The sequence below is a fragment of the Dipodomys ordii genome, unplaced genomic scaffold, assembly GCF_000151885.1.
Source record: "Dipodomys ordii isolate 6190 unplaced genomic scaffold, Dord_2.0 Scaffold19, whole genome shotgun sequence".
Lineage (NCBI taxonomy): Eukaryota > Metazoa > Chordata > Mammalia > Rodentia > Heteromyidae > Dipodomys > Dipodomys ordii.
Genome location: NW_012267235.1, coordinates 277313 through 303104, shown reverse-complemented (window position 1 = coordinate 303104; position 25792 = coordinate 277313). Strand labels below are relative to the sequence as shown.

Below are 25792 nucleotides of genomic sequence, written 5' to 3'. Positions count from 1 at the left end.
GCTTTTTTCTTTTTGCTTATATGGTGCTGAGGAATCGAACCCAGGGCCTCAGGCATGCAAGGCAAGCGCTCTACCACTGAGCCACCTTCCCAGCCCAAGGAAACCATTTTTAAAGAATTTGAACTGTTCCAGTAACACTAAGAGCTAACATAGCAAACCCTTGAGTTTGGAATACCATCATGTGGGGGAATGATTCAAAAAGTAGTACTGGGATGGGGGATGGCAGTGCAAGAGGTCACCTAGTCCTTGCTGGTACTTCCCTGACTGGAATCAACCTTGGTGATTTCTAATCCACCCCAAAGGACTTAAAGACCAAACTGAGCTTACCAGATTGCTTTAGGGTAAATATGTTCACAATTGGACAAAAGAAGTTTAAATCCAAGACTTGAGTGATTATAATCTTTTTTTTTTTTGTCAGTTGTGGGGCTTGAACTCTGGGCCTGGAGACTGTTCCTGAGCTCTTTAGCTCAAAGGAACTGCTCTACCGCTTGAACCACAGCATCACTTTCTATAATCTTTTTTTATTGTCCTAAATTTGTTAGAGGTCCCTCTCTCTTTGTTTCCCTCTCCCCTTTCTCCTTCTCTCTCCCTCTTCCCCTTTCCTCCCCCACCTCCCTAAGCTAGAGATCCTATGCTTTCTGAACTATCTAGCCTTGGATGAAGACTTACAATTAAAACAACGTGTAGCCAGGCACTAAAACCAGCCCAGGCAGTAAAGTCTGTGAGGCTCTTATCTCCAAATGACTCCCCAAAAAAGCCAGAAGTGGCCCTGTAGCTCCAAGTGGTAGAGCTCTAGCTTTGAACATAAGGGCTCAGGGACAGTGCCCAGACCCTGAGTTCAAGCCCCATGAACAACAACAAAAAATTTTTTTTTGTCTAAAACTAGTTTCCATGTGATTATTTAGCTCCTTCTGGTTTGGCCAGAGACCACAGTGCTCACCTGCTTTCACCAGCCTCTTCTGCACCAAGAAGCCCAGCATATCCCACAAAAGTCCTGGAATTTAAGAAGGATCTGAAACATCGTGTGTTTCCAGGTATTCCTGTTTTGCTTTGTTTATCTGAGATAGAGTCTCAATACATAACCCAGTCCTGACTCAGACTCAGTTATTTCCTTTTGATTTCAGGCGAACAGATGATTTGTTTTGTAAAATGAAGTAGGAAACTATGAAATTCACAGTTCCAGGGGTAAATAGCTCTTGCCAAACATGTAAAGGCCCTGGGTTTGATTCCCCAAAACCTCAAAAAAAAAACAAGCACAAAATAAGAAACTTGGGAGGAGTTGGTGTGAGTTAATCCAAGTGTTTCTTCTTAAGGAAGAACAAATATAGAACTTTTCAGACATCATGAGCCTGAAATAATATACATTAATATTACATTATATATTACATCATGTAACATATTATATAGAATATACATACTATATATGATTACACAACTATATACAATATAATGATATATACTATATAATACAATGTAATAATATACAATATTTATTATATATAGTTATAGGATTAATACTATGTAAATATATGTCAATATGATAGTAAAACAATGTATCTTATATACAATATATTAATGTATCACATTCTGTCATGTAGTTCTAGTATATAGAATATATGTGCTATATATTCTACATTACGCATTATATATGTTTCTTATCTTTCTGTCGTCACTAAACTTACATATGCTTCCTGGTTTCCAGTCCCATATAGTTTTCATTCTCCAAATCTGAGAGCGCTAGCATTCCTTACGTCTATACCATAAGAACTGTTTCCTGGTTTTCAGAAAGAGCCACAGAGTCCTCTGAACTGCTAAAGCAGAGTTTCTCCGCCTCCACACTATTGTCATAATTCTTTGTCAGGGAGTGGTGAGTGCCAGGTAATTGTAGGCTGTTGGCAGCATTCCTGGCCTCTGCCCAGTAGATACTAATACCATCTCTCTAGTTATAACAATAAAAAACTTGCCAGTTTGTCAGAGGTCCCCTAGGTAGGGGGATAAATTGCTGATCATTAAAAATTTGCTGTGCTAAAGGAGAAGTTTTAGTTTCCTCCAAAGCATCAGTGTCCCAGAAAGGCCTGGGAAGGAAGCAGTGACTTCCTGTAAGTCCTGGAGCATCTGGGCTTGAGGAAAAGATTTTGTGAAGATCCCTCTCAGATAGCTTTCTCCAGGTTAGAGCTGGAATTCCTCCTGTAGCTTTGGGCTATGCCAAGAGGATGCTGCCTTTGTTGTTTTGTTTTTTTTTTGGTCTGTTGTGGGGCTTGAACTCTGGACCTGGGCGTTTTGTCCCTCAGCTCTTCAACTCAAGGCTAACACTCTACCACTGAGCCACAGTGCCACATCCAGTTTTCTGAGTGGTTTATTGGAGATAAGAGTCTCATGGCCTTTCCTGCCTAGGCTGGCCTTGAACCTCGATATTCAGATCTCAGCCTCCTGCTGGGATGTTGCCTTTTTTTTTTTTAAATTGGTTGTGGGGTCTGAACTATGGGCCTGGGCGCTGTCCCTCAGCTCTTCAGCTCAAGGCTAGCAGTCTACCACTTGAGCCACAGCGCCACTTCTGGCTTTTTCTGCTTATGTGGTGCTGAGGAATTGAACCCAGGGCCTCATGCATGCAAGGCAAGCACTCAACCACTGAGCCAACTTTCCAGCGCTGGGATACTGACTTTGCAGCAAGGAAACTCATAGTTTTGTGGCCACAACAATCTGTATTTAACTATGTTTTATGCTTTTGTCAGTCTTAGTAACTTTAGTTCTTTGAATTTTCAGTGACACAGGAAGAGATGCAATTTCAACCAGAATCTCTCTGTCGGCAGTTATTCTCAGATCATGAAGGACTGGAGCAATTCATGAAGACACAGATCTATCCTTGTTCTCAGGGGGTTGTGATATTTTCTAGAAGCTGGGCTAGCGATATTGGTTTAAGGAAAGAGGAGAATGTCCTGTGTGATGCACTCTTGATAGCCGTTAACAGCCCCTTGGTACTCTATACCATCATAAAAGACCCTAGCTGGATGGGAGGTCTTCAATATGCCAAAGACACTGCCCTGCAGTTAAAGCAGAAACTGCAAACTGAGGGTGGCTATACAGGGAAGGTGTGCATCATTCCAAGGCTGACACCTCTGACCAGCTGGCCAGATGGACCTTGTGAATTCCCTATGTACTACCCCCAGTCCTACAGGCTCTCCAGTGAAGAAGTGGAGGACATCTTGCAGGCCCTTGTGGTCGTCTCCTTCTGCTCTACATCTCTTCTGAGTGACTGCCTGGGCTGTGAGTACTTCGACCTGCTTGTAACAGAGCAGTGTGAGTTGCTTTCCCAGAGCCTTCATGAAACTTCGGAATTGTTCATCCACTGCTTTCCAGGAACCCGGAAGACAGCCCTGGCCATGAAGATCATGGGAAAAATTAAAGACTTCTTCCATTGCAAACCAAAAGAGATCCTCTATGTTTGTGAAAGTGACTCCCTCAAGGGTTTGGTGAGGTGAGAGTTTTACTAAACTAAAAACAAAAACATACTTAATCTTTACAACAGTGCCACAAAAGTAATTTGTATTTTCCATTTACTTTAAATCAGTTTAAAATTAGGAGGGGCTAAGCACTCATGGCTCAGGCCTGCAATCCTAGCTACTCAGGAGGCTGAGCTCTAACGATTACAATTTGAAGCTAGCTAGCCCAAACAAGAAAGTCCATCTGACTAGTATCTCCAATTAACCAGCAAAAAGCCAGAAGTAGAGCTGTGGCTAAGGGACAGTGCCCAGGCCCTGAGTTCAAGCCCCAGTCTCGGTAAAAATAAATAAGTAAATTTGGCAATGCCTCTTTGTTGAGTAAATTTAAGCACCCGAGCCAAAATAAATGGTTCTAAATGGCCAGGTAGTTTAATTATAAGTGGATAATTTATACTGTTCAAGTTTTAAAATGTTATAAATAAACTTAGTATGCATAACTTTACATTTGTTGACCTTGAAATGTTTTCCCCACAATCCGTGGTCTTAAATCTAAGAAAAGTAGAAATGAATCCTTTTTGCTTTGAAGATACTTTTTTGCCTGATATTTAATGTTTTAAAATTGTAAGATTAATTACTTATGACTCAAATATAGAAATCATTGATATTGTTTATAAAATATTTTGATCCATTTGACTTACTTTACACTGATAATTTTAGAAAGCAGGCAGAATTTATTCTGATTAAAATCTCGGGGCTGGGAAGGTGGCTCAGTGGTAGAGCACTTGCCTTGCATGCATGAGGCCCTGGGTTCGATTCCTCAGCACCACATAAGCAAAAAGAAAAAAGCTGGAAGTGGCGCTGTAGCTCAAGTGGTAGAGTGCTAGCCTTGAGCTGAAGAGCTGAGGGACAGTGCCCAGGCCCAGAGTTCATGCCCCACGACTGCCCCCCCCCCAAAAAAAAAGACTAGTATTTTGCCACTCAAGCCACAGCTTTGCTTTCAGCTTTCTAGCAGTTAGTTGGAAATAGGAATCTCACAGACTTTCCTACCCAGGTTGGCTTCTAGCTATAATCCTTAAATCTCAGTTTACTGAGTAGTGAGGATTACTGCTATGAGCAACCAGCCCAGGGTTGATTCCAGTTATCTTTTTTTAAAACTTTAACCTGTTTTTTTAAAAATTTTAAATTGTTATTATAAAGGTGGTATATAGAGTGGTTACAGTTTCCAGGTATACTTTGTTGTTGTTGTTGTTGGTAGTAGGACCTGAACTCTGGGCCTGGGCGCTGTCCCTCAGCAATTCAGCTCAAGGCTAGTGCACTACCACTTGAGCCATGGTGCCACTTCTGGCTTTTTCTGCTTATCTGGTGCTGAGGAATTGAACTCAGGACCTCATGCATGCAAGGCAAGCACTCTACCACTGAACCACCTTCCCAGCCCTCCAGGTATATTTTTGAGCATCATTCATATTTAAACACTGTGTTACATTTCGTGTTAGCGGAAAAAACCTACTGAAGACCTTACCATTAAAAATTATTTAAGGTTCATGCATATGACCCTAGGTACTCAGGAGGCTGAGATCTGAAGATTGAAGTTCAAAGCCAGCCTAGGCAGGAAAGTCTGTGAGACTCTTATCTCCAATTAACTATCAAAAAAGTCAGAAGTGGAGCTATAGCTCAAGTGGTAGAATACTAGCTGTTAAGAAAAGTGTTCAGGGACAGTGCCGAGGATCTAACTGAATTTAAGTCCCAGGACTAGTGCTCATGTGCACACAGACATACACACACACACACCTGTATGTGTGTGTGTGTGTGTGTGTGTGTGTGTATGTTGTGTGTGTTATAATAAAGACAAGTTTATTTTAGGCTAGAAGTAGAGCAGCAACTACTTGTCAGTGAAAGAGACCTTTAGGCACACTCCTAATAAACTAGTACAAGCCAGGTACTAGTGACTGATGCCTATAACCTTAGCTAATCTGGAGGCTAACTTCTGGAGATCAAGGTTTGAAGTCAGCCCAGGCAGAAAGGGTTCTCTAGACTCTCCAAAATAGCCTGCAGAAAAGCAGAGCTGGAGGCATGGCTCAAGTGGTAGAATATACCAGCTTACTAAACATGAGGCCCTAAATTCAAGCCCCAGTATAAGAAGAAAGAAAGAAGGGAAGAAAGAAAGAAAGAAAGAAAAGAAGAAAGAAAGAAAGAAAGAGAAAGAGAGAGAGAGAGAGAAAGAAAGGGGGAGGGAGGAAGCGAGGAAGGAAGGAAGAAAGAAAGAAAGAAAGAAAGAAGAAGGAAGGAAGGAAGGAAGGAAGGGACCAGTAGAAAACTGGGTATGGTGGCACACATATTTGTAATCTCAATACTCAAGAGACTGGGAGGGTTTAAAGTCTGAGGCCATCTTGAGCTACATATTGAGACACCCTCCTGCCCCCCCCCCACACACAAGAAGAAAATAGAATGAGGAAGACTTTCTAAGTAAAAAACCCCAGCAAATTCAAAGACATGTAGACACTACAGACCAGAATGGCAGGTCTGGGGGTGGGTATAAGGCAGATAGTGATATTGGAAATGAGGGAGATATTAGATTCCAGAGGATCTTGTAAATTGTGCTAAGGGCTATATTTGCCATTAGGTTTTACAGATTTTTTTTAAACTGTCAGTTGAAAGGCTAATTTGACAAATACCTATTGAACCTCTAGTATGAGGGGAGATGCAGAGATGGCTAAGAATCAGAGCATTTTTTCAAGAGCCTGCACAGTTCAAACTGGAGGAAGGCAAAAATAGTTCAGAATTAAAGCACAGAAATAACTCATGTAAAATCAGGGAATCTTTAGGAACTTGTGCTCATCCTTGAATTCAAATTAGAGAAGACAAGCAACTGGTTTGTATTAAAAAGCAAGGGAAGAAATAGAATTTGTTTTAGAAGAAATTTGAATTCCTTCATAAAGATTGTGATATAAGCTGGGCACTAGTAGCTTAGACCTGTATTCCTAATTACTCAGAAGGAAGAGATCTGAGAGTTGTGGTTCAAAGCCAGGCCAGGCAGAAAAGTCCCTGTGAGACTTTTATCTCCAATTAATCACTCAAAAACTGGAAGTGGAGCTGTGGCTCAAAGTGGTAGGGCACTAGCCTTGAGCAAAAAAAACCTCAGGGACAGTGCCCAGACTCTGAGTTCAAGCCCCACACTGACCAAAAAAATATTGTGGTATACCTCTAGGTGACTGCTTTCCAGATCTGTAAAAGAACAGAAAGTTTGGGGGGCTGGGAAGGTGGCTCAGTGGTAGAATGCTTACCTTGCATGTATGAGGCCCTGGGTTCGATTCCTCAGCACCACATAAGCAGATAAATCCAGAAGTGGCACCGTGGCTCAAGTGGTAGAGTGCTAGCCTTGAGCTGAAGAGCTGAGGGACAGCACCCAGGCCCAGAATTCAGGCCTGTGACTGAGAAAAAAAAATCACTTGTGAGCTTTTGTTTAGCAGTAAGGGTCTTGTCTTCAAGGATTGTCAAGTAGCAGAAATAGATACTAATAGAGATAATAAAGTCTCCTACCTCCTTTGTAATAATGAAAGTTTCACATACAGATTTAAGTAAATACTTCATAAAGATAGGGTATAAGATTCTGCATTCTGTCAAGTGACTTGTCAATGTAGCTGTTTTGTGGTGTTGACACTAGTAAGTTGATGAATGCACCTGCAAAGGGGAAATTAACCTCTGATTCCAATCCAATCTTTTTCTTTTTCTTTTGTTGGTCGTGGGGCTTGAACTCGGGGCCTGGGCACTGTCCCTCAGCTCTTCAGCTCAAGGCGAGCTCTCTACCACTTGTGCCACAACACTACTTCCGGTTTTCTGAGTGGTTTATTAGAGATGAGAGTCTCACGGAGTTTCCTGTCCGGGTTGTCTTTGAACTGTGATCTTCAGATCTCAGCCTCTTGAGAAGTTAGGATTACCAGCGTGTGCCACTGGCACCTGGCCCCAATTCAGTCTTCTGATTCCAATTCCAGTGCTACTGATGCCTTTGTTTTTATGCCTGAAAACCCTGTTTTCTCTTTCTTCCTCATAGCCAACAAACCCCCTTCCGTGCTGTGACCCGGAACGTGTTCATGCAAGGAGATTTCTCAAGGATTAAGCACATAGTGATGGATGAGACAGAGAATTTCTGCAGTAAATATGGAAATTGGTACCTGAAGGCCAGGAGCATCACTCACCCTAAGGAGAAGGGGGATGGAAGTGAAAACCCTCAGCACAGGATCCTCTGGCTTTTTCTAGACCCTTTCCAAGTCCATCATGCAGAAGTCAATGGCCTCCCACCTCCTTCTGCTCGATTTCCTCGGAGAACAATCACCAATGGGATCCACTGTGCTTGGGAAATAGCAATGGTCATGAAGGAAGAAATGGAAAGGATCAGAGAAAACCCTCTCTCCCATGTGTCTCCAGACAGTGTGGCATTGTTCCAGGAAGCTGTCTATGAGGAAGCCATGTGTGCCCAGGCTCCACCTGGGGTGTATGAAATCAAGACCCAAATGACCACAGAACAAATAGCAAAGTATGTGGCAGAAAAGTGTCACAGCTTGTTCCAATGGGGCTATCTGCCCAAGGATATAGCAGTCCTATACAGGAGACCGGAGGAAAGAGGGCGCTACGAGCCTGTGCTCCTAAGAGAAATGAACTTAATTCACACCCAAGAAGCAACAGAGGTGGTGTTCAGCAGGGCTGCAGGTGTTCAGGACAATCGCATTGTTTTAGACAGTGTTCAGCAGTTCTCAGGCCTTCAAAGGAATATTGTGTTTGGGCTTAGTTCAGAAGGTGCCCAGCCAGAGGAATTTCAAAAGCTCTGCTTTGCTTCAAGAGCCATTAGCCATCTCTATCTGCTCTATGAAAAGAGGAAAGCCTTCTGAAAATGATTATAAAAAACATGGGAGTCTCTCTGCCTATATAGGTGTCAGCTACTCCTTTTTGCAAACAAGAAAATCAAGGTACATCTGTGAGGCTCTGAACCACAGAGCTGTTTCTTGAGGCTCAGCCTTCACTTATATTGCAGTTGCCCTGTTCCTTTCCCAGTCCATCTTTCTTCTCTGCACAATCACAACACATGTGTCACTGGTCTCATGCTGCCTCCTCCAGCTACATCCAGCTTTTATCCTGCCATCTGAAGGGGTTATCCTCAAATAGCTGCTTTATGAAATCTTCTGCTCAGATACTTCCAGTGAGTAGTCCTCACAGCCTTCAAATCACATCAGTTCCTCAAATGTTCCATCATGCATCCTGATTTATTCTCCTACCTATGTCCTGGATTGTACCTCTGGTCCCCCAGTGTTTCCAATACGCTACAGACTCATTGGCCCATTTTGTGGCAGGATGCCCTCCATGACAGTTATGCTGATTGGGTGTTTTACTGACATCTCCATATTGACTGTGGGCTTTAAGTTTACATGTTCAAATTTTGATTTATTCATTCCACTAAATCTAAATCAGTCTCTTGGTGACAGTACTATGCCAGCTAAGCTCACAAAAGACTAACATATGATGGAAAAATGCCACTCTGTTAAATTATGATGAGGATTGTAGGGACCAATAGGCTTTTGCTAATCTGAGCATTCAACAAAGGCATAGAACACTAGACTCTGTGAGCAGAGCTTTGCTCTAAGGGGAGCTGAGCTAGAGGGTAAGTCTAAACCTATAGCTGCGGGCTGGGAAGGTGGCTCAGTGGTAGAGCACTTGCCTTGCATGCCTGAGGCCCTGGGTTCGATTTCTCAGCACCGCATAAGCAAAAAGAAAAAAGCCGGAAGTGGTGCTGTGGCTCAAGTGGTAGAGCACTAGCCTTGAGCTGAAGAGCTGAGGGACAGCGCCCAGGCCGAGTACAAGCCCCACGACTGGACCCCCCCTCAAAAAATATGGATAAACCTATGGCTGCGGTCCTGGACATGGACTAAACAGAAACAACTCTCATCTACCCCCTGCTTCTCCAAATACTTTGCCATCTCTTCTCTCTCCTTTCCCCTTCTACATAGCCTTAATATATTGGGTAAAATAATTTGTTTAATAAAGTAACTAAGATTGCTGGGTTCTGGTGCTATGCCTATAATCCTAGCTACTCAGGACACTGCTGAGGATTTCAGATCAAAGTCAGCCCCTTCAGGAAAGTCCCTGCAACCCTCATCCCAAATTAACCACCAGAAAAGCCAGAAGTGGAACTGAGGCTCAAGGAGTAGAAAACTAGCCTTGAGTAAAAAAGCTAAGGGACAGCACTCAGATCCCGAGTTCAAGCCCCAATACTGGCACAAAAATAAAATAAATAAGATAAACAAGCATTGCCCATGATAAAAGTGTTTAGAATGATGAAAAGGAGGGTAACTATTATATAAGGTTGGGAAATGGAGAAAGGGGGAAAAGTTCTTAAATCTTCTCAATATTCAAACTTAGCATTTTTTGCCTTTTTGAGTGTTTATTTCTATGCTTCATTCATAGAAGAATACTTTCACATAGTTACAATCAAGTTGTATAATCACCACTATAAATATTTAACTTTTTTGAGAGGTAAGACTATAGATTGCATTATTGCTCATCTCTTCCAATGTCTATGCCCTTCATAGTGCCTTACATGAGAGCTGTAGATACTTTCCTACACCTGGCATGTGGGCTTGGCCACGTGATCTTATTTAGCCAAGGAAATGTTCGTATTTTGCAATGTGCACAGAGGCTATGTATTTGATCTCTTAGGTTTCCACTACCTCCGTACAAAGAACATGCCCTCCATGGCCTATTAATCATTGAGGAATGAGAGACATGGAAACTTAACTCATAGGCTAGAGCCAAGCTCAACCAAGTCCAACTAGATCAACCAAAACCCAGCTGACTTGAAAACACATAATTGAGAAATAAACATTTGTCTTATGACTGAGTTTTTAAGGTTACTTGTTATATAGCAGTAGCTGACTAATGCCAGTACTTCTCCATGTGATAGCATGTCTTCAAAAGCATCATTTGTGTGTTCACGTGTGTGTGCATGCATGCTCACATTGCACACTGCTCATTGGACTTAAACTTACAGTCTGGGCACTGTCCCTGAGAATTTTTTGCTCAAGGCTAGCACTCTACCACTTGAGCCACAGCTGTACATCCAGAATTTTGGTCGTTAATTGGAAATAAGAGTCTTGTGAAGTTTCCTGCTTGGGCTAGCTTTGAACTTCAATTCTCAGATCTCAGCTGCCTGAGTAGCTAGGATTACAGGTGTGAGCCTCCAGGGCTCACCTGAGAGAATCATTTTCAATGGTCATCCTAACACATCCTAAATAGATCATGACATTTTAATTGAAGGATTGACTCCCACCCTAGTTTCCCAGGTGCATATAGATGCCTGGCAACCCACCAAACATAAGTGCAAACTGCCTAGCTCCAGCAGGCCTATCTAAGCCTGGTTGTAAACATTCCGTCATGGGCCCAGCCAAAAAGCCCTCCACCTCCCCTTGACCTAGTGGCTTTTTCATTATCCTCTGCCTCTTTGCTCAGATCTCATAAAACCCAGCTCCTGTCCCAACTCTGCACATAGTCTCTAAGCCTGCAGAAAAGCTGTGTCCCTCACTGCTCTATCTCAATAAACAGTCCTTGCCTGTGGAAGATCGAGTCCAGCCTGTTTCCTTCCTTTCTTCTCCGTAATTACTCTTTTCTTGTATAACTAGCAATGTCATACTATTAAAACTAAACCAGCACATTAGTATGCTACATTTTTTCTGCTGTAGTTATTAATCCTCAGAAATGGATTACTGGATCAAAAAGGTGGCCTGAAGGAAGCAGAAACTCATTTAAATTGGTTCTGTTGCAGACTATACAGAAAACCCAATCACTGCACTTGACAACGTATAGACTTGTTCTTGCCTTAAGGAAGAAAATGAAATGTAGGCATCAGCTTCTTATGACAAAAAAATTAAACATTTGTTTCTCAGAAATAGCTGACTTTGTAAGGGATCTCACAGAATAAAACTGAGGCTCATTACCCTAACCCAAGATCTTAGAACTTGGAGAATTATTGATGGCAATATGAGTTATGTAATCTTGACACTTTGATCTGTTTCAAGGGAAAAAAGTATCCTTGAAGTAGCTTTAGGGTATTGTTTCAGAGAAAAGAAAAGATACCCTTAGACTATGAACAGGACTTAAAAAAAAGAGAGAGAAACTCTGGCACGGAGAAACCCACTCAAGAAGAGGGGAATTAGGTACCAGTGGCTCAACTCTGTAATCTTAGCTACTCAGGAGGCTTGAAGTTTGAAGCTAGCCCAGCCAGAAAAGTACATAAGACTCTGTCTCCAATTAACCAGCTACAAAGCTGAATGAGAGATGTCATACAAGTGGTAGAGCATCAGCTGGCAGAAAAAACATTGAGTGAGAGTGAGAGGCCCTGAGGTCAAGCCCTAGTACACCCCCCCCCACACACACACAGAGAAGAGTGTGTGCAGATGAGCTAGCTTTGTGACACTGAGCTGCCCTACCATCTTCAAGATGCACTTGTACTTCATTTTTACTGACTCATTTCCCCTGTTAATCCATTGGCACAGATACTTCTGCTGAGTCGTAATCCTAGAGTACACCCCATTCTGTATCCTGTTTGGCATCTTTTCAACTCTGAGGGCTCCCGTATGGCAGGTGGAGCACTTTCCAGGTTTGCAGCCTAGAGAGAGATGGACTGACTGGCCTTTGAGTAGGGATGGGTGCTTGACAGATCAACAGAGCTTCTTAAATCCCAGATGCTTTCCTTGGCAGCTTCTTCATGGCTCCAGGAGAGGAAGAGGGTGATGGTGGTGACTTGATGGGTGGGCAAAAGAAGAAACAAAGTCCATAAAGCGTGAGTAACACAGAGCAGCAACATTTCAGGGGACTCAGCCACAGAGTGGTGGTGTGTCACTGTGCAAAGTTAACAGGGATGAAAGGCATGGCAATGACCAGCAGGGCTGTCAAAGAAATCTCCGCTTAGGGGCTGGGAAGGTGGCTCAGTGGTAGAGCGCTTGCCTTGCATGCCTGAGGCCCTGGGTTCGATTCCTTAGCAACACATAAACAAAAAGAAAAAAGCCGGAAGTGGCGCTATGGTTCAAGTGGTAGAGTGCTAGCCTTGCGCTGAAGAGCTGAGGGACAATGCCCAGGCCCAGAGTTCAGGCCCCATGACCAGACCCCCCCCCCAGAAAAAAGAAATCTCCGCTTATCAGAAGATACTAAAGGATGAGAGATGATGCCCTCCCCAAGTGTGCCATTTGGTATTATTTTGAGCTAAAAGCAATTGAAGAACAGCAGATATGAGAAAGACATTCTAATGATTTTTCTTCCTCAAGACAAAGGAGGAAAACTCTCATTCTTTGCACACCCGGGCAAAACCTATATGCTTTTCTTTTGTTAATTGGTCATATGTCAGGCTCAGCCAAAAACACTTAAGAGGATAGAAGTAAATTTTTGCTTCTCCTACTGTATTTAGTAAGAGGATGGAATTCTAAAGGGTTGGGTTACTTCTCTTGCTCTGGAGCTTGTAAGCGGGATCCTGGAAGAACCCACAAAAACTAAAGTAAGAATTCTGACAGCTCTCTCAGATCCTTGTCTGCAGTGCCTGGTAAAGGGAAGAAGGCAAAAAAGAAATCCTAAATTCAGATTGGTAGGAAAAATAATGTAAAACTTAGTTCTTTTGCACAGGTTTTTGTTTGTCTGTTATATGTGTTGGTACTGGGACTTGAACTCAGGGCCTCATGCTCTCTTTTGGCTTTTCCAGTTGGTGTTCTATCATTTGAGCCACACTTCCAATCCAACATTTTCCTAGTTCGTTGGAGCTGGAATCTTGAAGACTTCTCTGACCAGGCTGGCTTTGAACTTCAATCCTCCAGGTCCCTAGCCTTTTTCTTGAGTAGCTAGAATTACAGCTATAAGCATCTGGCTTGCTTCATGAGTCATATGAATTTATTCTGGGTATGATTCCTGCTTCCCAGCAGGCCTTGATTTTCTTCTCTGTCTTCGATAATAAGGAAGAAAAGTAGGAGACCTTTTTTTTTCATCTTGTTTTATGTCTTTAGAGTTTGGCTTTGTGATCATTGAACAATTCTCTCTAGTCTCTGCCAGTGAATGGGTTGTGAAGTGTTGGCTTTCATGGGTGGCTATCAAAGAGGCTGGAAACACCAGACAAAGTGACAAATATGAGTCCAGTCCATACAGGGATTTGTGGTCTCCATCTTTGTTGCTTGGTAAGTGCTGGCAAACCTAATTCTCATATTGCCCATCTGATGTCACGGGTTAGTGCTCTGCGATTGGTCGCATCTTGCATTCCCAGGGCCACCAGCAGACTTTGTCTTCATGAACACTATTATGATTTCTTGTGACAACAAGGGTCTTTGCTAATTTTGAGAGTGAACTTCTTGGATCTTGGGAGGGCTACATCTTTTGAATCCTTTTGGGGGATACTTCTGGCGTCTATGGCTCAGCTAAGGAAGGCTTACTGCCAAGGCAGAGGATTTAGCCAAACTAAACAGGCTTACAGAGTAATACAAATGGCCCAACAGAAACTTGGTTAGCAGTGTGTTGAGGTCTACAGTGGGCATCTGGTCCCAATGCAATTCTGTTTCTCACCCCAAAGCCCAGGATTGGACCTGAGGGCACACAACCCCAGGCAGGTGGAAAGGTCCCAGAGCCTTTGGCTGTGGGATTGAGAAGGAAATGGAGGCTCAAATCTTTGTCCCGACTCCCCCCGCAAAAAAAAAAAAAACCAAAAAAAACAAACCAAACCAAACAAAACAAAAATCCCACTACTTCCTGGGCCAGTATGGAAGGAACTCAGCTGGGGATCTGAGCCGGAGATAGCCAGGCCTCGAGCTAGGCCTTGGAGTTGGTCCTGGAGGGTGGGGCTGGCAGGTGTTAGAGAGAAGAGAAAAGTGAGAATCCAATCTGTCCCAACTGGGAGCTTCCCCAGGGCCTGGGGAAGTCATTCATTTTTCTCTAAATAATCCTTGTTCGTTGTCTTACTGTAATTTGGACGAGTCGTTAGATAGCCTGGGTAATGGATAATAGATGCTGGAGAGAGAAAGCGTAAGGATAGACAGCTGAGCCAGAGTAGGAGGGAAAAGAGAAAGACAAGAGGGGAGAGGCAGCAAAAGAGAACTAGGACATACCAGGAGCTATCAGAAGTTTGGTGCTTCTGGACACTTTTTTTAGGGGGGAGAGGAAGGGGGCTGGACACTTTTAGGGGTTAGGAGCTGAGGTTTGAACACATGGTTTCTGGCTTGCTAGGGTAAGCACTTTTTCCTGCCACCCCAACCTTTTTTTTGCCCTTTAGTTATTTTTGTTAGATAGGATTGGCTTCGGAGGGGGATTCACCTACCTAAATAGCCTCCCCCATATCTGGGGTAACAGGTGCATCACCACACAAGCCAGGCTTATTGGTTGAGATTGGTCCTGCGCTTTCTTTGCCCGGATGGCCTTATACCTAGATCTAGGCGCGCACAAGGCTAGGATTACAGGTGTATCACCCAGTCCCGCCCCTGGAGGGAAGGATCCCCTCTCTTTCCCTCCCCACCCCCCCCCTTGGTTTAAGAGACCTTCTGATTGGCTGGTTTGTCTCGGCGGAAAGCTGGTGGGTGGAGCCAGCCATTGGAATATCAGGATCCGTCCCCAAGTCTTCCCGCAAACTGCTGGAGGACCTCGACTCATCTGGAGCTGGAGAGGGTGAGTAAGGGGAGGGAGGATGGGATCTTGGCTTCTTGTCGGGGTTGTTTAGAACTCCCGCCGTTTTTCAGACTTCCAAGATCTAGTCCACCAGATCCCCGACCCCGGAAGATGGCAGCGGACAGCCTGGGACCAGAGCAGTAAACCAGGGAAATCCTCTGCATTGGGGCGGGGTGGGGGGGAGAGTTGGAGGGTGGAGGGGAGGGGAGGCAGCTAGTTCGTTCTCCCTCAGTGCCAGATTCCCTAACAGGAGGGTGGAGAAGGGGACTCAGGGTTTGGGGGCCAGCCTGACTCGTGCACCTGTTTCCTCCCGGGCCCTGATGGAGTCCCTGGCCCAGCCAGCACAGGTTTCTTCCGGGAGGCAGAGCCAGCGAGGCGCGAAACCCTCGGATCCCAGGCTAGCCAAGGTCAAGTCTTAGATGCAGAGCGTTGGAAAGCCGTGGAGTCGAGGAACAACTTCTGCAGCTTGTAAAATTAAGATCCCTTCATCTGGGAGCATTTTAAGAGTCAGCATTGGAATTGCCATTTCCCCTATCAGAAGTTTATTAAGTTGCTGCTGGGGTGCTGAAAGTCAAGACTTAGGAATGCTATTTAAAAGGGGCATGAGCTTGGAGCGTTCCCTGCCAAACAAGCCTACAAAGTGTAGGAAGTGAACGCTCTGGAGAAGGGCGCTGAGGTTGTGGTTTCAGCTTTCTAGCATGTTACTTGGCTAGCTCTTTAGTTCCCCTTTTGGGCGCTGTCCCTGAGTCGCTTTATGGTTAAGGCTAGAGCTCTACTACTTGTGCCACAGAGCCATTTCCACCTTTTTTTTTTTTTTTTTGAGTAGTTTATTGGAGATAAAGGTCTCAGGGGAACTTTTCTGCCCAAGAGGGCCTGGAACCGCAATCCTCAGATCTCAACCTCCTGACTAACTGGGATAACAAGAGTGAGCCACCAGCGTCTGACTTTCAGTTTCCTTTCTGTTCAGTTATGAGGGTAGCCATTCACCAACGGTCCCAATTTTCCTAAGACACAAAGAGGTTAATAGCCACTGTGTCACACAGCGAAGAAGTGACCGAGCTGGGATTTGAATTAGGCATTTCAAAGTCTCAGTTTCTGAATACTTCAGCATCTCTATGTGTATCTTTCTGCTTATTAGGTTTTTTTTTTCTGCCTATTAGGGCTGATTTTGGTGGAAGAAGATAATAGGTACTACTTCATTGTGGAAGCCAGATATACACAGGAAAGTTTTGAGAAAATTATCCTGTGAACCCAGCAGAACCAAGGGCTTTTATTGTTAAAATTCTTTGATAAGCTTCCTGAATTATTCCTCATTATTCTGTATGTCTGTGCATACATATGTGCACATGCGTGTGTGTATATGTGTGTGGTAGAACTGAGCCTCTTACTGTCACTCAAAGCTGGTGCTCTACCACTCTACTTGTACCACTTGAGCCATAATTTCATTTCCAGTCTTTTGGTGGTCAATTGGAGATAAGAGTCTCACAGACTTTTCTGCCTGGTATGGCCTTAAACTGTTATCCTCACATCTCAGCCTTTTGAGTAGCTGGGATTATGGATGTGAGCCATCAGCACCTGTCTGCATTCTCTAATTTCTATGAACTTAGTCCAATTGTATTTAGGTTTCCAAATGTATAAGGAATGATATCTTAGCCCTACAAGGAAATCTGTAGGAGGCACAGATTGTAATAATCCTTTGAACCCAAGGGAAGTGAAGAGTTTCCTGAGCATTTTCTGATGGAAAAAAAAAAAGTCAAAATCTGGACCTGAAGATAGGTGAAGGTGACGTTTTGAATACAGTTACATGCGACAATGCACAGGTTCATATTGCTTAAATATTATAGCACTGAGAAAATAATTAGCTTTGAAGTCACATATATCAAATGAATGTTTTACAAATAAGAAGGATGTTTGGTAGTATTGGAATGCAGAATAGAGTGGTGAGCATAGAGATTTCAAAGCACAAGTGAAAACAAGGCAAAAAGGTAAGATCGCGACTGTGCCAAACTTCATTTTGTCTAACCAATTTCTTCTAAGTGTTCTCACTGCTCAGTAATCTTCCTCCCCTTTCACCTGTGACAACACCTGCTGGATCTGTCCTCAGTGATAAGTCCCCACTCATGAGCAAGGATTACAATTTCAGATCTTTAAGGCAGATGGAGTTCAATAGGAATGGCAAGTAAGGCTGTGCTTGGAATGCTTTTTGTTTTGTTTTGTTTTGTCTTGTGCCAGTTAGTCTTGGAGCATGAACTCAGGGCCTGTGTACTGTCCCTGAGCTGCTTTTGCTAAAGGCTATCACTCTACCATTTGAGCCACAGTACCACTTCCAGCTTTTTTTTTTTTTATTAGAGATAAGAGTCTCACAGACTTTCTTGTCCGGGCTGGTTTTGAACTGTGATCTGCAGATCTCAGGCTCTTGAATAGCTAGGATTGCATGTGTGAGCTACCAGCATCTAGCTAGAATGCTTTTTTTTGTTTGTTTGTTTGGTTTTTTTTTTGGTCAGTCGTGGGGCTTGAACTCTGGGCCTGGGCGTTGTCCCTCAGCTCTCCAGCTCAAGGCAAGCGCTTTACCACTTGAGCTACAGCGCCACTTCTGGTTTTTTGGTGGTTTATTGGAGATAGGAGTCTCACGGTCTCTCCTGCCCGGGCTGGCTTTGAACTGTGATCCTCAGATCCTCAGATCTCAGCCTCGTGAGTAGCTAGGATTACAGGCGTGAGCCACCAGCACCCGGCTTAGCTAGAATGCTTTTTATAGGCTGGATATGTCCCTGATGATTTCAAAATGGCTTTTAAATTTACTATTTTAATTTTTCAAATGATGATACTAGTTGTCTCTTGACTGCATTAATCTTTTAAAACAATAGTCTTTTTTGGTGATACTGGGAGTTAAATTCAAGGCCTCACAATTGCCAGGCAAATGCTCTACCCCACTCCTGTTCGTTTGCTTGTTTATGCTTCTGATACAGAGTTCCTGCTAACTGTGATGCTCTTTCTGTGTCCCCTTCCTGAGGAGCTGGAATGATAGATTTGCACTACTATGCTTGGCCACAACTCTTGCTCCTAATCTATCAAAGTTATCTTCCTTTGAAAATTTTCTTTCTCTTATTTCCTTTATTCAGTTCCATAGTTCACTGAGCTTTTTACTTTCTCCCCCTGCCACCCTCACTTCCTGTCTTAAAGTATTTTCAAATGCATAGTCTAGATTTCAGTGACTTCTGCGCTAAAATCTTTCACTTCCTGCTCTGCTTTTTTAGTTTGAGTGGAAAGTTAGCTTCTTAAAAATGTGTAATAATTTTCTGGGCACTGGTGGCTCAGACCTGTAATCCTAGCTACCAAGGAAGCTCAGATCTGAAGATCACAGTTAGAAGCCAGCCCAGGCAAGACAGTCCATGAGTCTCTTAAGAATCTCCAATTAAACCAGGCACTGGTGATTCACATCTATAATCCTAGCTACACAGGAGGGTGAGTTCTGAGGATCATGGTTCAAAGCCAGCTCAGGCAGTAAAGTCCATGAGACTCTTTTTTTTTGGAGGGGGGGCCGGTCGTGGGGCCTGAACTCTGGTCCTGGGTGCTGTCCCTCAGCTCTTCAGCTCAAGGCTAGCACTCTACCACTTGAGCCACAGCACCATTTTTTGCTTATGTGGTGCTGAGGAATCAAACCCAGGGCCTCATGCACACAAGGCAAGCGCTCTATCACTGAGCCACCTTCCCAGCCCATCCATGAGACTCTTATCTCTAATTAACCATTAGCAAACCAGAAGTGGCACTGTAGCTCAAAGTGGTAGAGTGCTACCCTTGAGCAAAAGAGCTTGTGGATAAGTCCCAGACCAACTTCAAACCCAATGACCACAAACACCAACAAAAAAGAATCTCCAATCTAGAAGTGAAGTTGTGACTCAAGTGGTAGAGTACCAGCCTTGAACAAAAAAGTTTAGGGACACACATCCACAAATCAGCCAATGACAAATTCTGGAGGGGATGTGGAGAAAACATTCTATTACACTGCTGGTGGGAATGTACACTTATACAACCACTTTGGAAAGCAGTCTGGAGGGTCCTTAGAAAGCTAAAGATTGACCTCCCTTACGACCCAGTCATACCACTTCTAGGCATCTACCCTGAACAACAGGAACCAATATACAAGGACACGTGTACCTCCATGTTTATTGCAGCACTGTTCACAATAGCTAGGATATGGAAACAACCCAGATGCCCCACCACAGATGAATGGATCCAAAAAGTGTATCTATACACAATGGAATATTATGCAGCCATTAGAAATGACAAAATAATGGCATTTGCAGGGAAATGGATGGAGCTAGAAGGAATAATGTTGAGCTAGGTAAGCCAAGAGCAAAGAGACAAACAAACGGTACATGGTCTTCCTGATAAGTGGATGTTAAATCCAAAATGTTAGGTGATACAACAAAACTAACAGGACTTAAGAAACAAAGAACTCTCACTCATCTATCTGGTCGAACCTCTTTGTGTCTTAGGAAAATTGGGACCGTTGGTGAATGGCTACCCTCATAACTGAACAGAAAGGAAACTGAAAGTCAGACGCTGGTGGCTCACTCTTGTTATCCCAGTTAGTCAGGAGGTTGAGATCTGAGGATTGCGGTTCCAGGCCCTCTTGGGCAGAAAAGTTCCTTGAGACTCTTATCTCCAATTATTCACTAGAAAACCAGAAGTGGTACTGTGGCTCAAGCAGTAGAGCGTTCACCTTAAGCTGAAGAGCTCGAGGATAGTGCCCAAGCCCAGAGATCCACCCCCACGACCACCTATAACAACAACAACAAAAATCACACCTTCAATCTGATGGCTTCACCCAGCCAATCCCAATACATCCAGGAGGTCCTGAGAGTTTTACTCAACTATAGTCTTCAGGTTAGTTTATTCCTTTCCATGCCCAGTGTCACACAAGATAGCAAATACTAATTTCATTAGCCCCATTTTGGCTAATAGACTGATGAGTCTATTGCTTTGATTTGGAACATTTTAGATGTAGACTCAGTATCTCCCAATAAATGGATCAATAAGCTGTAGGCATGGAACAATGAGTATCTCAATAAAAGTGAAACCATGGGGCTGGAAAGGTGGCTCAGTGGTAGAGTGCTTGCCTTGCAAGCATGAGGCCCTGGGTTCGATTCCTCAGCAGCACATAAGCAGAAAAAGCCAGAAGTGGGGCTGAGGCTCAAGTGGCAGAGCGCTAGCCTTGAGCTGAAGAGCTGAGGGACAGTGCCCAGTCCCAGAGTTCAGGCCCCACGACTGACCAAAAAAAAAAAAAGTGAAACCAATGTTTCAATCCTTTCAGCTGTAGGATCAACAACATGCAGAGAAATTCTTGCTCCCTGGTGGTGGAACCATATCAACCAGACCTTGTTATCGATATAGGAAAAATAACTCTGGGTGAAACAAACAGAAACAATTTGCAAGGAAATCAGAAACAGCAGGAGAAGGAGACACTTTTACAGGCTGCGTGTGCTCTGTTAAACTCCGGAGGAGGAGTGATTCGGATGGAAATGACAGAAGAGGTTGAACATGCTGGGGAGCTGGGACTGGACCTGGAAAACGCCTTGAGAGAGCTTATTCAGTCTTTAGATTTGGAGACTTTCTTTGAAACTAAGCAATACAGGGCATATTTTTACATTTTTGTTAAATCATGGAGCAGTGGCTCTTCAGATGGTTCCTTTATGGCCAGAATTTGTAGTCTGAGTCCTTCGTTGTACCGTAGATCTGGTACCTCTAAGTGGCCCATGGACTCAAGAGCTGCATTTGATTTCCTGAAGACTAAGAAAGAGAGAGCAAAACAAAGTATTGTCCACACACTGAATGAAGAATCTTCATCCAGTAAAACTCTAAGAGTTACAGAGCGGGACATCTCTGAACCAAATTCTGCTTTCCATGTTTTCCAAAAAGACTGGCTTGCATTCCAGGAAACTCTGTCTTTTCCTGAGTCTCAAACAGTAGAGTTTAAACAGTTCTCCACAAAACACATCCAGGAATATGTAAAAAACATAATTCCGGAGTACATCTCTGCATTTGCCAACACTGGGGGAGGCTATCTTTTTATTGGAGTGGATGACAAGACCAAGAAAGTCTTGGGATGCTCAAAAGACAAGGTTGATCCTGTCTCTTTAAAAACAGTGATAGATAAAGAAATTTCCAAGTTACCTATTTTCCATTTCTGCTCTTCAAATGCACCAGTATCCTATGAGACCAAGGTCATAGAAGTGCGTATAGTGAGTGAGCTGTATGGTTATGTCTGTGTGCTAAAAGTAGAGCCATTCTGCTGTGTGGTATTCTCAAGAGCTCCCAGTTCATGGATGGTGGAGGAGAGGAAGGGCATCTATCCCCTGACAACTGAAGAATGGGTAAGAAGGATGATGGATACTGACCCAGGTAAGAGGCAGAAAGCAGCACCTACCTCTCTATCCTACCTCTTGGGCTCTCCGGTGTCCTTCATTCTCTGTGGCCTTGAGCTCTTTGTGCCCATTGAAATTTCCTTTCTCTGTATTCCCAAGGTTCTTATATACAGGAAAGTTTCACTGGGTGAGAAAAAGCCAACATCAAATATTTTTATGAATGATGATTTTCCACAAAAGAAGAAGTAAAGGAAACTCATATGGAAACAGATTTTTGTCTATTGTTTAAAATCGTTGAATGCAAATTTGCTAGAGCTTCATAATAATGATGACTTTTGACCTCAGGTTAAAATGAGCCCAGATGTGGGAGACAAGAGCCAACACTGGGAGAGGTATATTTCAGTTGGATTTCTGGGGTGGGGGGATTTAAATCACCCAGTAATTAGAATTTAAGGTGAACATTTTAAACTCCACTCTGCTTAAACAAAGCTATTCTAACATAGAAAAGGGAGCATTAAACTGAATGAGGAATCACAGTTCTATATTGGAAAGAAAGAATCAGATGTGGTGGTACACATTTGGAATCCCAGCACTCAGGAGGTAATAAGAAAACTGGGACATGAGGGTATCAGAATAAAGCAAGGACAGAAAGCAAACTCAACAGACCAACTTTATTTGGGAGTGAAGCCTGGGAAGGGCGACCAAGTCTCCTTCAGCCTGGCTGAAGGGGAAATGGTACTTCCCCCCTCCCTTTATAACTAGGGCTCTTTAAATATTAGGCAGAAAGTGTGAAGTCAGGTGGGATAGACGGAAGCCAGGGTTGGGTGGGAGAGCAATTTTGACTGAGGAGTTTCAAGGTCCTAATAACATCTGTGTTTGTCAGGGGCATCAGTGTCAGATGTGGCCCAAGTTTCAGGCTCTCTTCCAAGAATACTGGATATATTTGTTGAAGGTGAAGCTTTGGTGGTAAGCTTGACAAAGAAAGGAAGAAGTGTCTGGCTTATTGGCCAGGTTAAATTCTGTGTCAAGGGTTAGTTGTTTTCTTCTTTCAGAGTTGCCTGAAGCTTTTGAATCCCAGCTGAGTCTGTCTGACAGTCCTCCAAGCTGCAGACCGGTGTATTCCAAGAAAGGTCTGAAACATAAATGTGATCTCCAACAGTATTTCTTTCCAGGTACGAGTGGCCAGTTTTTATTTAGGAGAAAGAGATAATTTAATACTTTTGGTTAAAAAGAAATCCATAGAAAATTGTGTACTGTAACTCCAAGTGAGTAAAAGAATATACACATGTACAAAGCAACATCCAGAACTGGGCGCCGGTGACTCACACCTAACTACTCAGGGCCTGGGTGCTGTCCCTTAGCTTTTTCACTCAGGGCTGAGCTTTACCACTTAAGCCACAGCTCCACTTCTGGCATTTGGTTAATTGGAGATAAGAATTCTGTAGACTTTGCTGCCTGGGCAAGCTTCAAACTGTAATAATCCTCACATCCCAGCCTCCTGAGTAGCGAGAGTACAAGAGTGATCTACTGGCACCTAACACTTGTCAGAAAGATTTTTTGTTGGTGTTGGTCATGGGGCTTGAACTCTGGGCCTGGTCACTGTCCTCAAGGTGAGCACTCTACCACTGTACTACTTCCGGTTTTCTGGAAGTTTATTGGAGATAAGAGTTTCATGGATGTTCCTGCCCCAGCTGGCTTTGAACTGTGATCCTCAGATCTCAATTTCTTTTTTGTCGGTCAAGGGGCCTGAACTCTGGGCCTGGGTGCTGTCCCTCAGCAATTCAGCTGTAGACTAGCACTCTACCACTTGAGCCTCAGCCCCACTTCTGGCTTTTTCTGCTTATGTGCTGCTGAAGAATTGAACCCAGGGCCTCATACATGCAAAGCAAGCACTCTACCACTGAGCCACTTTCCCAGCCCCAGATCTCAATTTCTGAGTAGCAAGGATTACAGGCGTGAGCCACCAGCAATATCAGAAAGATTTTTAAACATTACTCTGTAAGACTCTGAGATGCAATAGTAACTGTCATACGTATTTTCCACTTCCTTCAGCTCAATAAATTCCATATTAGTTGGAATACTCTGACCTCCATAAGATAACAGAAGAGAATTGCTTCAACCCCCCAATAAGTTTGCCCAGGGCTTGTCTGGTCCTGGGAAGATACTCATGGCCACTGATATGGGTAAAAGACAGGATCACAGGGTGAAGGGTAAGGGGAAGTCTCTTAGATTGTATTATCTTAGATTGCTTAATCTTCCCTCTTAAATGTAATATGTGATTCATAGAAAGTAATACTAACACATCTTTCAAATCTTCTCTTTGATTACCCCATCTAGTGAGGCCAAAACAAGAAAAAATCAGACATTCTCCTGAAGCCCTCTGGGAGGAGCTGTGCAAAGAACATGAAGGACTGGAGGAATTAATAGGCCAGCAACTTTCTCCTTCCACCTGGGGAATTCTGATAGTCTCGAGAAGCTGGGCTGTGGACTTGGGCTTGCAAGAGAGGCAGGGAGTCATCTGTGATGTGCTTCTCATTGCACACAACAATCCCCCCATACTCTTCACCATTCTCAGGGAGCAAGAAGCAGGTGGACAGGACTACTGCACCTACACTGCCTTTACACTGAAGCAGAAGCTGGTGAACATGGGTGGCTATACCGGGAAGCTGTGTGTCATGGCCAAGGTTCTCTACCTGAGTCCACAGAGCAATGCAGAGTCAGTGGAGGTGTCAGAATCTCTAATAGATTACCCCCTGTCCTATAACCTAGCAGATGCCCAGCAAATGGAAGCCTTGCTGCAGGCCCTTGTGATTGTCTTGCTCAGCTTTCCATCTTTCCTGAGTGACCAACTTGGCTGTAAGGTATTAAACTTGCTCACAGCCCAACAGTATAAGATTTTCTCTAAAAACCTCCGCAAGAACAGGGAATTGTTTATCCATGGCTTGCCTGGCTCAGGAAAGACAGTCATGGCCATAAAGATCATAGAAAAGATCAAGAATGTGTTTCACTGTAAGTCAAATCAAATTCTCTACATTTGTGAAAACCAGCCTTTGAAGAACTTAATCAGGTAAGATATTGGCTCTACACCTAGTTATGGTACGCAATCTGGGTTGAACTTTTTTCTGCTAAATCTTCCCTGTCCTCCCCCCACCCACTTTTTGTGTATATGTAGATGTTGGGGCTTGAACTCTGGGTCTGGTTGCTGTCCATTAACATTTTTGTCAAAACAGACATCTTGCCACTTGAGCCATGGCTGTACTTCCTGTTAAGTCCCCTTGATCATTAAGAATGGAGTGGTAATATGACTGAGAGAACACTACTGCATTCCAGGGAGCAGGTCACAGGGATTTTCTCTCTTTATTTAGTTCCATCAAACCTGAGTGTGTCATTTTAACTGTTTTAGTGCAAAAAAAATTTGCCAGGCAGTGACAAGAAAGACCTTCATGAAGAATATCTATGAAGAAATCGAACACATCATCATTGATGAAGCTCAGAATTTCCGCACTGAAAATGGTCCATGGTACAGGAAGGCAAAAAACATCACTCGGAGAAAAAAGGATTGTCCAGGAATTCTCTGGATCTTTCTGGACTACTTTCAGACGAGTCACTTGTGTGATAGTGGCCTTCCATCCTTCAGAGCCCAGTATCCAAGAGAGAAACTCAGCAGAGTGGTTCGCAATGCAGATGTGATAGCCCACTACCTACAAGAGATAATGCAGAACATCAGAAAAAATCCTCCAACCAATATCCCCTGTGAATCCCTGCAGATGTTTCTTAAAGTTGAAGGGGTTCAGGGTGTTCCAGGCAACTTAAAGATTGAACACTTGGACTTAGAGAACATGGTGAATTATGTGTCAATGAAGTATAAGGATTTCTTGAAGAATGGCTATTCTCCCAAAGACATTGCTGTGCTTTTCAGCACAGCAAATGAAGTGGAGATATATAAAAATATGTTTTTAAAAGAAATGAAGAAGAGAACAATTTCTCAGACCAATGATGCATCCACATCTGCCAGTCCCATATTTGATAGTATCCGTAGATTCTCAGGCCTAGAAAGAAACATTGTGTTTGGGATCAATTCTTCGGCAACTGAGCCAGCTATTTACTACAATCTTCTGCTCTGTCTGGCTTCCAGGGCAAATCAACATCTGTATATTCTGAACCTTATTGATTTCAATCCTGAGCTCAAGATATAATAGAGGCAAAATAGTTGGTCTAGGGCTGGGAAGGTGGCTCAGTGGTAGAGTGCTTGCCTTGCATGCATGAGGCCCTGGGTTCGATTCCTCAGCACCACATAAGCAAAAAGAAAAAAGC

At 43.5% G+C, this 25792-nt stretch overlaps 2 protein-coding genes across 3 annotated transcripts in view; both read left to right on the top strand.

The window, feature by feature from the left end:
* The window catches only part of Slfn14 (schlafen family member 14), a 15960-nt gene extending 7637 nt beyond the window's left edge, over positions 1–8323 (top strand). The window contains exons 2-4 of the mRNA XM_013013064.1: positions 906–1034; positions 2764–3475; positions 7489–8323. Of these exons, the coding sequence (XP_012868518.1) occupies positions 906–1034; positions 2764–3475; positions 7489–8323 (1676 nt within the window). The remainder of the gene's footprint in view (positions 1–905; positions 1035–2763; positions 3476–7488) is intronic.
* A 6742-nt stretch (positions 8324–15065) lies between these two features.
* Positions 15066–25713, top strand: LOC105983213 (schlafen family member 13-like). 2 transcript variants are annotated; one of them, XM_013013058.1, is made up of 5 exons: positions 15066–15113; positions 20428–21515; positions 22531–22650; positions 23816–24545; positions 24882–25713. In XM_013013058.1, exons 2-5 carry the CDS (start codon positions 20444–20446, stop codon positions 25672–25674), a joined length of 2715 nt encoding a protein of 904 aa, XP_012868512.1. In that variant the 5' UTR covers positions 15066–15113; positions 20428–20443; the 3' UTR covers positions 25675–25713. The 2 variants fall into 2 exon arrangements, with proteins under 2 accessions (XP_012868512.1, XP_012868513.1); XM_013013059.1 differs by lacking the exons at positions 23816–24545; positions 24882–25713 and adding an exon at positions 23531–23634.
* The last annotated feature ends 79 nt before the right edge of the window (positions 25714–25792 follow it).